At 39.7% G+C, this 12,733-nt stretch overlaps 1 protein-coding gene across 1 annotated transcript in view; it reads left to right on the forward strand.

The window, feature by feature from the left end:
- The window catches only part of MET (MET proto-oncogene, receptor tyrosine kinase), a 90,026-nt gene that overhangs the window by 18,403 nt on the left and 58,890 nt on the right, over positions 1–12,733 (forward strand). Inside the window, exon 3 of the mRNA XM_030960651.1 lies at positions 1,322–2,536. Coding sequence (XP_030816511.1) covers positions 1,337–2,536 — 1,200 coding nt within the window. The 5' untranslated portion in view covers positions 1,322–1,336. The remainder of the gene's footprint in view (positions 1–1,321; positions 2,537–12,733) is intronic.

Below are 12,733 nucleotides of genomic sequence, written 5' to 3' on the forward strand. Positions count from 1 at the left end.
AAATAAAAAGTTGGTACAAATTCCTATTATTCAGTTTGTAATTTTCAAGATCATCTATTTTAAATTCTCTCAATGGTCACAAGCATTTCTTGATTAGCAACAATTGCCTAACTATAGTCAAAGTTAGAGGAATTTTCCCAAAGTATGTGATAATATTGCTGTTAGAATGCATAATTGTTTTCTTCATGAAGAAGCTAAATTTGGCTTAGCAACTGTGTCATGATGTTGACAGAAGAAATCTGGTGTGACAGGGCATAGTGTGGATACTGCGCTGAAATGCTCATAACCACAGTTCATTTCATTGATCTTTCAAGGGGGTGAAATATCACACAAGTCATCTCCCTTTGGTTTTTCAAGCCACATCAAACAACTGTGTGGAGATGTAAAAGAAAAAGAGAGAAGTGCTAGGTGGTTTGATTTCATCAGTTAATGGCTGTAGGTCACTTGATAGCCCTTTGTTTACAATACAGCGATACGCCTGTGTCTTGTAAGGCTCACCAGAGTGACTTACTGCTGTGGTACAGGGCCTAAAATAGAGCTTGCACATGCCAAGCACCACATGATGCATAAAATATTCTAATAATACACTACAAAGCCTTGTCAACACTAGGGAGAATGACTATTCCAAGAAGTAGGGCTGGCTGAAAAAAGACATTCTTTTTTCCAAACTGGGCCTTTATGAAAGAGTGATTTGAGGAGCTGGAGGGAGGGAGAGAGAGGGGTTTCTTCATTTGGTCTGGTGGAGAAGTGTATCTTCCTTGGTTAATCAAAAAAATCAACAGAATATAAGTCCATTCAGCTCAAATCTTCACATTATTTCATGTCTTTTCTATTTCTTACTTTTAGATCAGCTGTGCTAGGAATCTGTTCAACCCCTTGAGAACTTGACACATATCTTATAGCCACACACTGAAGTGCTCCAACTGCTTTGTGTGCTGTTGTGCCCTAAGTTTCCGGGGCAGTTTTGCTTTTAGCTATGTGTACACCATCCTGTTCTAAACTGTACCAATCATCTGGATTAATGGTGTTGTGGAAGTAGTCCTCTCTCTTCTGCTGCTCTACAACATGCCAAGGGGTCTTGAGAAATTCATCGTAAGAAAATCCTTCTGTGAATTGTTCTAAAGGCAGTGAAATGGGTACCTAAAGTGATTGTAGCCGTTTCTAGTACAACTACTGTGACACTAAGCGAGATTGCAACACTTCTTAAACTGAAATAGCTCAGCTACTACATGCAGCCTAGAAACAGATTTCTGTTGTCTGATAAACTGACGGTTTAGTATATGAAATATAACCAATTTTTCCATTAAATATATTTTGACAGATTAGATCTCTGACAATGAAGCCTTTTACTGCATATCCTTCTGGGTTTATTGTATTCCTGTTTGCCTTGCTGCAGAGGAGCCATGGACAATGCAAAGAAGCAGCTAAAAAATCAGAGATGAATCTTGGTGTAAAATATGATCTTCCTAACTTCATTGCAGACACACCAATTCAGAATGTAGTTTTATACAAGCATCATGTTTATATTGGAGCAGTCAATAAGATTTACGTACTAAATGAAACTCTCCAGAACATTTCTGTGTACAAGACTGGGCCTGTTTTGGAGAACCCTGACTGTGCACCATGTGAAGACTGCCGAGATAAAGCCAATTTATCTAACAGCATATGGAAGGATAACATCAACATGGCACTGCTTTTAGAAACTTATTATGATGATCAGCTCATTAGCTGTGGTAGTGTGTCCGGAGGCATCTGCCACCGTCACATCATTCACCCTGACAACCCTGCTGACATTGAAAGCGAGGTGCACTGCATGTACTCGCCCCAGGCGGATGGAGAAGCAGATAACTGTCCTGATTGTGTTGTTAGCACTTTAGGAACCAAAGTTTTGGTGACTGAAAAGGACAGGTTTGTCAACTTTTTTGTTGGAAATACTGTGACATCTGCATTTCAACCTCCCCATGTGCTGCATTCAATATCGGTTAGAAGATTAAAAGAAACGCAGGACGGTTTTGAGTTTCTCACAGATCAGTCTTATATAGATATCCTCCCTCAGTTCCGTGACTCGTATCCTATTAGGTACGTCCATGCCTTTGAAAATGATCACTTTGTCTATTTTTTGACTGTACAGAGAGAAACTCTTGACTCGCAATCTTTTCACACTAGAATTATCCGCTTCTGCACTTTAGACTCAGAGATGCGTTCCTACATGGAAATGCCTCTTGAGTGCATTTTTACTGAAAAGCGAAGGAAGAGGTCCATCCGAAAGGAGGTATTCAACATCTTGCAAGCTGCCTACGTAAGCAAGCCTGGTGCAGCTCTAGCACATGAGATGGGCCTTGGGCTCAACGATGATATCCTCTATGGTGTTTTTGCACAAAGCAAACCAGACTCTTCTGAACCAACCAACCGATCTGCTGTCTGCGCCGTCTCTGTGCGAACCATCAACGAGTTCTTCAACAAGATTGTTGACAAGCAGAACATGAAATGCCTCCAACACTTTTATGGGAAAGACAGCAAATACTGCTTAAACAGGGTAAGTGATAATTTGTTACATTTTGGGACTTTTGTTCTCTCTTTGCTCTTGCCTATTTCATTGTCAGGTATCTGTCCCTTCAGTTTCAGTCACAAAATGTGGGCCCCCGATCATTGCAGGTTGCTTAGCATGCTGTTGATTATCTCTAAAAGGATTAGTTCCTGTAAAATGAGTATAAAAATCACTGAGGTCTTTATGGGGCTAAAAAATGTAGTTTTTTGCTTGAGAAACTGATGCAGATAAATGGAACATTTAGGCAGTTATTTCTTTTAGTATTTTAAAAAAGTATTCATAAACATTCATGTGCACCGAAGAGTTCCTGAAAAACATTACATACTTAAAAGTATGTTAATACTGAATCACTGCCCTTCTCAGAAAAAAATGAAAGAGCTGGTTTGGAATATGGCATGAAGAGCCAGATTGTAATGTGGTTAGTCATGCTTGGTACAGAAACAGTTCAACTGACATCAGTTTTCTGCAAGAAGGTGTCAGTGAAATCTGTATCTGAGGGTTCAGGTGGTCTCGGGTGGGAGGGTTGCATTTCTGTACACCATGACTTCAGAAGGCTGTTGCTCTGTAACCGTATGAAATACTGTGAGCAGAGTAAGCACGGAAATTTTCCCTTTCTCTTCTGGCCAGTGTCTGTGCTGGTTTTAGGTCTTGTAAAAGAAATACAGAATCTGGGAATCAGGTACTTAGAACAGCTACTTTGGAACATGAAACATTAACACTTTTCATCACCTGCTTATGAAGCAGGCCCCTAAATATCCTACCTGGGGAATTTCCTATTCTCCAATACAAGAAATTTGGAGCTCAGAGGTGGCACACTATCTTTTACCAGAGGGCCGGAGCCTCTGTCGTGGGGCTCTGCTCAACCAGTTTGAGGCCGGTGTCAGGACAGATCAACAGCTCAATCTACATTTCAAGGTGGATGGCATGTCTCATATCCCATTTTTGGGACAGCTCAAAGTGAGAGTGGGAGCCACAGACCTTCTTCACCCCAAGTATCACCAGTGTCCTCTTCAGCACAGCTACTCAGCACAGGGCATCGGGTTAGGATGTTGACACAATGCCCTGGTTGGAGGTGGGAGTCTGTTTTGTCAAAGAGAACGGCTGCTCCCCACTGCCAGATGTGAGACAGGGCACTCTGGGAAAAATAACCCATGACAGAGACCCTGTGGCTTCTCCCCAGTAGCAGGAATCTGCTCAGAGGGGATCTGAAGCAATCTGAGCATAACCACATCAGCCTTGCCATTTGGGGCATGACTGCTTGTAGCAGGCCCCAGGTGTTCGCCTCAGATGTAGCACTGCCAGTGCCAGTGCCAGTGCCAGTGGATTCTGATACAGCAACCCCAACAGACATAGCATTTCATTCCCTTTTTTATGGGAGGGGGACAGGCAATTTTCAGGAACTAAAAACAAGTTAGCAAACATTCAGCACAGTAGCTTCTCTTTCTTCACTTTGTTATTGCTGTCCTAATTTTTCATTTCAGATAGTAATATCCTTTTTTTCCACTTTTGAGTTCATTTTTAACAAGAACCATTGTCCTTCTCTAAAAGTGTTTTATTCTATATTCCTGGGGTATATGATTTGTGAATGACTGTCTTTAAAGCTCGTGGCCTTTAACTTATCTCATTCTGCTCTTGCCTATACACACATTTCATAAGGTGATCTCTTCAAAGCAAAGTATACCATTAAAATATTGACAGAATAATTTGCAGCTTTTCACATGCTGGGAAGTACTTTTGTGTTTCAAAAGCTTTTCCAGAGTCTGCTGCTGCTTTGCATATCAGAATGAATGTCTTGTACTGCCGAAGTGTTTATTATAGTTGCCTATTTTCAAGAAATGTCATCAGAGCTCTGATTTCTGCTATATTAAGTTGATAAAGGGAAAAATGTTTCTATGATTTCTTGTGATTCTTTTTAATGGCATGAAGCCAGTCAGAAATTTTTGTCCTGATTGTTTGCTTAACACTGAAATATCAAGACTGTCAAGCTTTGCTGTACCATTTCCTTTGCCTTATTCCAGAGGACTCATTAAGGCTCCAGTAAAAAGTGCCCTTTGAGATTTTTCAGGTTTCAACTAGCCACAGAGATTGGCAAGAATTTGCCAACCATCTTTTGTACACCTGTTTTTCTCTGGTGTGTAAAGTAGACCTGAAGGGTTGGAATGTGAAGGAAGGAAAGGAGCAGGCAGAAAAAGTAAGGCACATTATTTCTTATGCTTGGCCCAAAAAATGTCAAATCTGGTCTTGCCTGATTTTGCTGGAGATTAGATAATACTTAATAAAAAAAGATTCTCAAACCCCCCAACTCTTCTTAGGCCCTACTTTGTACATTGTAAAAGTGTACGTGAGGGCATAAAACATTTTCCCCCTTTTTGTAAGTCACCTTCAATTTAAAAGAAAGCTTTTATAAAATCTGAGAGTTTGTCACAGTTTATTGTTGCAAAGTTCAAAACTTGGTTTTTGTAATGTAGCCAAGATGATCTTTCTCTTTGATGTCAAGAGAATAAAACCACAGATCACTCATGCAAGTGAAAGTCACTGACCACTGCAAAATTAAGTCATAGGACAGTGAAAACAGTCCAGCAGTGAATATGGTATACTTCAACATTAAAAAGAAAAATGAGCCTCTAGCACTCTTTGCAAGGAAATGCTCTCTGATAATTTACAGCTGGAGTCTGATTGATGAAAGCTATTTCATGTTATCAAAAATAAGTCCCATAAGACAATTGTATATAATTTTGTTTGACTTTGGGTAGTCCATCTTTTTAAGCAGCTGTCCCTCAGGACTGTTTCATATGAGGCTTCTAAAGGTAGAATTAGATCAAATTAAACCTGAATGATACATCCAAAACATTTCCTCAAATTTTTCTTCTCATATTTAAAGCAAAAATAAGAAAAACTTCCACTCATCTTGATGTAATGGGCAAAATTTGTTCTGTTTTGGCCTTGTTTTCTAAAGGAATGAAGTTTATGTGGTCATGCTGTTTTAGGTCTTTCTTTCTGTTAGTTATCCTTACAGCCTCAGCAATAAGAAATCTTAAAGATGTGAATTCAGGTGTGAATCCAGAGACAGGTCCAATATAGGCTCAGGCTATGGAAACTGATGAAATTTTAGGAGTACCTTTCTGAACATCAGAAGGAGTCACAAGGAAGGTATTGCCCACCCATGGGAGCAGTCTCCATCAGAGCTTAGTTGAAGAGCAAAGTCAACCCAACCACAAGATATAAATCCAGACAAAACTGTGCTGCACTTACTCCAGTGCTCATGGAAGACTTCGTAAAATCAAAATAAAACATTTCCAGTTGTGTTTAAGTGTAATACATATTAAGCCAAAACCTGGGCTCACTGAAATCAGGGTTAGGAAAAGTGAATCCGATGGAGCATCTGATTGATGTCAGACGTACTTCAGCAGAGCTGTGACCAGTTAGTACTGCCTAATAATTTCCTTCAGGGAAGAGCTGGCTGATACTTAAATGACAGCAAGATGGAAACAGAACTGGCTTTGAATTAAAAGAAAAATTGGGAGTAATAGTTAGGAGGTTTTATTGCTTGAGTCAGGACAAAGATATCTGAGAGGTAGCTGCTGTGGGGGGGTTGAATCACTGTTCAGGAATCTCCCACAACAAAGAGAAAACTGGATGTAGTCTTTAAGCAAAGTTTATTTGGTCAGTTAGTCATTATCAGCCCCAGTGTGGTATCCTCAAAGCAGAGGTGTGCTTAGATGAGGAGACCAATGTTGCTTACTTCATTTGCAGACATAGTCCAATAGCATGTATCTTTACCATGTATTAAATGGGATTTTTCAAGTGAGGGAGATGAGTTCATTTTAGCCTTGACAATCTCAACTATACATTTCAGTTGACATCAGATAGATCAGGATCTTACAGCCTTTTTTGGTCCTTTTTGCATCTCTTACATGATAAACACTTGTAAGCCAAATTACCTGACTTTAATCATTATGGACTTACATGATAAAACACCTCTAATGATGAAATCCAAATTCAGCTCTGTAAAGATCCTATTTCTTTGTTTTTTCTACAGGTAAGTTCAGGGGAAGGCCTAAAATACTTAGACCTTACAGGAAAAGAGAAGTCACAGACAGGCTTTTGCCACCATGTTCCCAGAAAGTGTCAAAGCAAGACAAACTGGTCACAACTCCAGTTAAATGAAAGGCACAAACAGTTGGAAAACATGGAAGGAAAACAGAAGATCACCAAAACAAAAAATAAAGGGAGGGTAAAAGTAACACATGGTGATGCTTCTTTATTACCATTACACACATGACAGATAAGTAAAATTAGGTTATGCTTATATTGTAATGGAAGAAAATAATTGCTGCCTTCTATCAGGAAACCACAAAGGCATTTATTGATCTGTCATCTTAAGGCTGTGTCTAAGAATATTTAATAAAATAAACAGAGACAAATAACTCTTTTGAGGCCCTGGAACTGTAATATCCCACACCGTTTGTCATAAAATTTTATCAGGTTTAAAAATAACACCACATATCTCTGATTAAAATGGGTTGTTGTAAATTACTCAGATAGTCTCACAGCACAGAGATGTTTTTATATTGCGAGTAGAATGCAACTGAATATTTTCCCTAAAAGTCAGATTCCAGAATCCATTAGATTTCTCCAGTCATTTATTCCTCTGGAAATGCTGTATCAGATGGCATACAGCACTCTGCCTGGGCATGAAATCTGTTCCCATTTGTATTCAAGCTCCTCTGCGGGGTTCTGACATCTCAGAACAGTAACTGAGGAGGGCAGAATGATGGGCAGAGTGCACTGGCACCCTTTAAGACATGCTTAAACCCTAGTAACAAGCAGATAGGCTGCATCCACATTCCTGTTCTGCCTCTTTGCCATGAGTACCATGGCAGTACCAGGGATCTCTGCTGTGCCTGTACCAGTGGAGGGCAGGCAGGGTGTGCTCACCAGCCTGCTCCCCTCCACCATTAGGTACATGGCCCCCCAGCCAGCTGGCCATGGAAGACCTGACTGGGACAAACAGCCAGGCATGAGGGATTGCAGGGAGAGTCTGGTCTCCAGTTAAACTGCACAGGAGGGACACAGGTATGGGTGTGTAGGAGTGAGGTATGAGCGTGGCTGTGGGTCTGGGAAGGTTATCTCAGGCTGAACCAGATTTAGCAAACACTTGGCTACAGAGGTAAGGGCTGTTCCATCTCTGGGGCTGGCCACATGGACACCCTCATGAGGGAGTTACTGAGAAAAGAGCAAGGCAAGGAAAAAGGCAGGTCAGGGAGTTTTTTAGGGAAGTGCCACACCACTCCTAGTGGTAGATGTCTTTTCAGACTCTTGGGAGCCCCAGGAGCTATGGAGCTTGGGGGCAAACCTCATAGTCACCCACAGCTGCAAAAACTACAGTTTTCCTTCTCTTGATGTCCAGTTAGGGATCTGTCTTTCCTTGCTTCCCAGTACTGCTGCTTGGCATTTTATCATCCTCTTGATGAAAGCTGGATTTCTCTGTGAAAAAGTAGTATCCATTAAACTACCATTTTCTGCAAAGGGCACAGCTTTATCAGACAGAGTTACTAATAATGTTCCATTTCCAGACTTTTTAATCAAATTCTTCCACTGAAGGCATGGTTCCCTATTGGTTATTAGTGTGGAAAAGTGACTCTGCTGCTTTTCTCTGGAATTGCACAGAAATCATTTCAGGCAGAAAGTAATTTTTATTTTGTTAAAATGAATATCTGATCATGTGGTTTTTATGTCTCAGTTTCTGAAGGCACTTATATAAGTCTAAAGACTAGAACTGAACAAAGTGTAATTTTCTTATCCTATGAAGCCTTGTAAATTAAAAAAAATTTCTAGTCCCACAAAAAGAGATATTCAAAATGTATACTAGTAGTTATAGAATACTAAGGATACTCCATGAAGATGTATAATATTCAGAATTGAGCCTCTTTTCCTGGGTTCAGACCAAATTCTAAGACTCTTTAATCCCAGATTAAGTTCATGTCAAGTCTGCTGATGAGTATTCTGCAATGGGACCATCTCAGCCCCTTCTGAAAGATCTGCTCGGATTTCTTTAAGCATAATTCCAAGTTCCAGAGAAAGAGAAGCTGATCATGCAGCACTCTGTGTGCAGATCTAAGTCCTGGATTCATCCCACCTGGCTTTGGTAGGTGGTTGACACATCTAAGCAAGCAATGAATTTTTCTCATGTTCTGCTGCCAAACAATGGAGAGACACATAAGTCCTGACAAAGCAGACATCTGCCTTTCAGCTCACTCAGCACCCACCTTACCTCAGCAGTTTTCTACTTACTCTGCTTATTCTGACTCAGGACCACATCTGGCCATGATTATTGCTCACAAAAGCAACAGTAGGTAATTACTATCCAGGAGAGAGCTGTGTTACTCAAACTTTCTAGGTGGCATGTGGGTTTCTGATCTCAGACAGCTTTTGCATCAGAGTGGAATTACTCCTCATTTCCAAACATACAAGTAAAACCAGAATCAAATCCCACAGTAAATTAAAAAAAAAATTAATAATGCTGAGGCAGAGGATCCATGGCACAAATGGTTCAGAAAGCAAGTGTAAGCCACATGAAATTATTACTTGCACTGTCTACAGGGTGTGTGAAAACAAAGAAATGCTAGAGAAATGATCTTGCAGGAAGTGATAATGACAGCTTAATTTTCTTAAGGCAGATGTCACCTGCTTTTATACACAGCCTGTGGAAATTAGGGCAGATTGCATGAATTTCTTCTAGTTTCTTGAATTCTTTCTGTCCCACACGTCTTGCACCACTGTTTTGGCTAGACATGCAGTTGTTGTGCAATGTTTTGTTGGAATAAGGGTCTCCACATTCAGCATTATCTTTGGATAGCTAGTCTAGATGGAATTCCCAGCTTTTCTATTTTACCACAGCTTCAGTGTCAGTAAGGACTTCCATGAAAAATGCACCTAATAGACACTACAAATCTACAGCAAAACTGCTTTCATCAGCACAATATCTCCAATGCATTACTTTATTTCTTAAAAATGTGTAATTAGTCAACACCTCTTCTTTGATAATCTGTATACTGAGTTAAATGCTAAATTAATATAAAGGAAATCAGCAAAACACAAAGATTACTTAGGTCCATTTTGTCTGCTGAATCAATAGGATTTACTTAGTGCTAATGCACTAACCAGATTATGAGAACTAATGCAGTACTGTTCAATGACAAAAGCAAATAACTCTTTGAATGATCTTGACAAAAGAACATGAAATCATCTTAATTTGTATTAACTAATTACATTTAACATAGATGTTTTTTTACTTATTACCTTAAGTGAAGCATCAGTACAGCAACTTCCCCCATCTCATTTTAGGAGTAGATCAAAGCAACAAGAATTAAGAGTACTGAAATGATATTGTGTAAAATTTTACACAGATGGAGTTCTTTTAAAAATTTTCTTCTCAGGAAGGGACATGTTTTCTCTGTATTCCATATAAAAATCTTTTAATTGCTTTCAAATACATGAGGAGTATCGGGAAGAGGAGGAAGGAAGAAGAGGGAAACATTTCTTTGTTTAAAACAGAAGAGGAAGAAACTCTTCTACCTTTTAGAGTAAAGCTTCATTGCCTCAGTAGAAGTTCTTAGAAACAGCGAACCCAGTCCCCTGTCCCAGACATGTTCTGTCCTGCATGAACACTGCACTGAGTTCACAGCACCCACACACCCTCAAGGTGTTGTTCACCAGTCAAGAAGAAACCAGCAGCACTGTGTCTCTGCTTCTATGGGAACTGTTTAGCACATGAATTGGCTTCCACTGGCAAAATTGTGCCCTTCAATATGATTAATTTTTCCCTTCCTTAGGATTACAAGAATCATAATTACCATGACAAAGATCAAGTCACTCTCATCCTCAGACAACTACCTGGCTTCACTGAATTATTTGGGCCAGAATTACATTCTTGTGTTTTCAACAGAGAGAAGCAGTGATCAAATGCATTCCTCACCTGAAGAGAAATAATGAAAACTACCCAGAAAATTAAGGTGTATCAAGAACAGCAAACCTACATTGGCTGAAAATACATGGAAATATTTAGAGAGGAAAATATGATAAGGTTCTTCTGTGTTCCTTATGGTTACTTTTCCTGTTCAGAGTCTGCTGTATGTGTAAATTCTTCACCATTATGTGTTTGATTCCAGTAGGACCCACTCTGAAAACTTCCACAAGAAAAGAGACAAGGAACTTATACACTCTCTTAGGTTTTAATGGTCTTGATAACCCATTTGTTATGTAGAATCACCTATTCATTCAGAAACTCTACAGCAGTTTCTTTGGAAAAAGATTTTTGCCATTTGCAGACATCTGGATCCAGGTCATTTAACAATAGCTTTCTTAGAAATGTTTCTTAGAAGCATTATTTCTCCCTACTCCATGTTATGCCACAGACCTTAAGGGTCTTTTCCAACCTATGGGATTCTTTGATTCTATGAGAGGAGAAATGCTGTTGGCTCTTGTTGGTGACCACTTCTCTTGAGGGAGGAATCCCAGAGTTCACAGTAGAAAAAAATGTTGATACTTTGAATTTTGATTCTTGACAGCCAGCAAGTTAGAAGTCATATAAGCAAACCGGCAGGAAATAAAACTCATGCATATTCCTACTTTCACTGTGCTTTACATCATGACTGCACTATTTTATGATTGGCACTAGGAAATATCACCTAGTTTCTTTCAGACCATTTCTCCAATTTGTCAAATTAAATTTTAATTTTAGTGATGCCCTCCAAGTGGCTCACAAGACAGTATGAAATGTTCTGCAGTGAGTAAGTCATTGATCTCCAGTTTATTCAAGACATTAAACATAATATCAAGACATTATACATAATATCACTTTCTATATGAGCACTGCACTTAACTAAGAGCAGGTTTTAACCAGCTCTAGAAGAATGAGCCTGGAGGAATGTTTCTCCAATTTGCAGTCGCTGCAAATTAGAGAAAAGCTCACAAAAATATATTTGGATTTTTTTTTCCTGGGCATAGTATTCAGACCAGATACTAGAATTTTGGATCATTTTTCTGACACCAAACTAACCAGGTTTTTCTGAGATTTTTCACAAGTTTTTGTAAGAATTCCTTCCCCACTCTGCACTTTTGGCTTCAACTATGCAACTCTGTCTGAAATATTTTATTTTTATGCTCACTGAATATGACATATAAACCATCAGTTAGCTGCAAAACAGTGACTGCTCCTGATAGCTCAGCTCAGCGATGTCTAGAGACATTTTTGGCATTTTTGTCTTCTGTGGACCAAATCAAGGGTAAATTCCAGAGCACCACAGCTTCCCGTATGAACAAATAAGATAGCATTAATTATCTTCTAGCCTTCTGGACACAGCTGTAAGGCAGGGCTTGCTCACACCTCACTGCATTCCAGCAGCACACCTGTGCCAGCTTAACAGTAACAAAGCCCTCTCTGTGAATCACAGGCAGAATTGGCACCTCTTGTCCTACGAGAGAAGCAATATAGCTGAACCCAGGCACTTACCCGTGCTCTAATCGTCCATTTCAATAGTTGTGTGATTTCTCAGTGGAACTTGGCATGATGTCCAGAGTGCATCATCTGACATCAGTTATTTTTCCACATTGACAGCCAAATGGATAGTTATGTGTATACTGGGAGGGAAGGAGGGAGGGAGGGAGGGAGAGAGAGAACCAGACTTAAAAGTGTTAATTTAAAGCAGCATGTTTCACAAAGTTTTCCCTGTTATCAATCTTCCTTTAGTTTTCTAAGTAGCCTTTTAATCTCTGCATTTCTACTCAAAGATCAAAGCCTTCCTATTTCTTGAACAGCCAACCCTACATTATGGTTAATCCAAAAAGTGCCAGCTTTTTTAAGAACCATATGTGTAACAGTCTACAGGTTCTTCAGCAGATAGACAAAATTATGGCATCTCTGAGGAAGGCTGAGCTGACTGTTTGGCTAGCTGGCTTTGGAGAAGCTAAGAAAGGTGTCAGGGTAAGCAGGAAAGTCTAGCCACTTTTTCCAAAGAGCTTGAGCAGGGTTTCATGAAGCAGCATGTTAGGATGTTTGAATTGTGCTGAAATGACTATGTAGGAGGAAGTACTTTAAGCTTAGCACAGAAACATCTCTCTCCAAAGTCTTTGCTTATGGAAAAAAGCAGTTACAGGACAGAGCAAAGATCCCATGTTGGGGGA

Source organism: Camarhynchus parvulus, chromosome 1A, assembly GCF_901933205.1.
Source record: "Camarhynchus parvulus chromosome 1A, STF_HiC, whole genome shotgun sequence".
NCBI classification, from domain to species: Eukaryota; Metazoa; Chordata; class Aves; order Passeriformes; family Thraupidae; genus Camarhynchus; species Camarhynchus parvulus.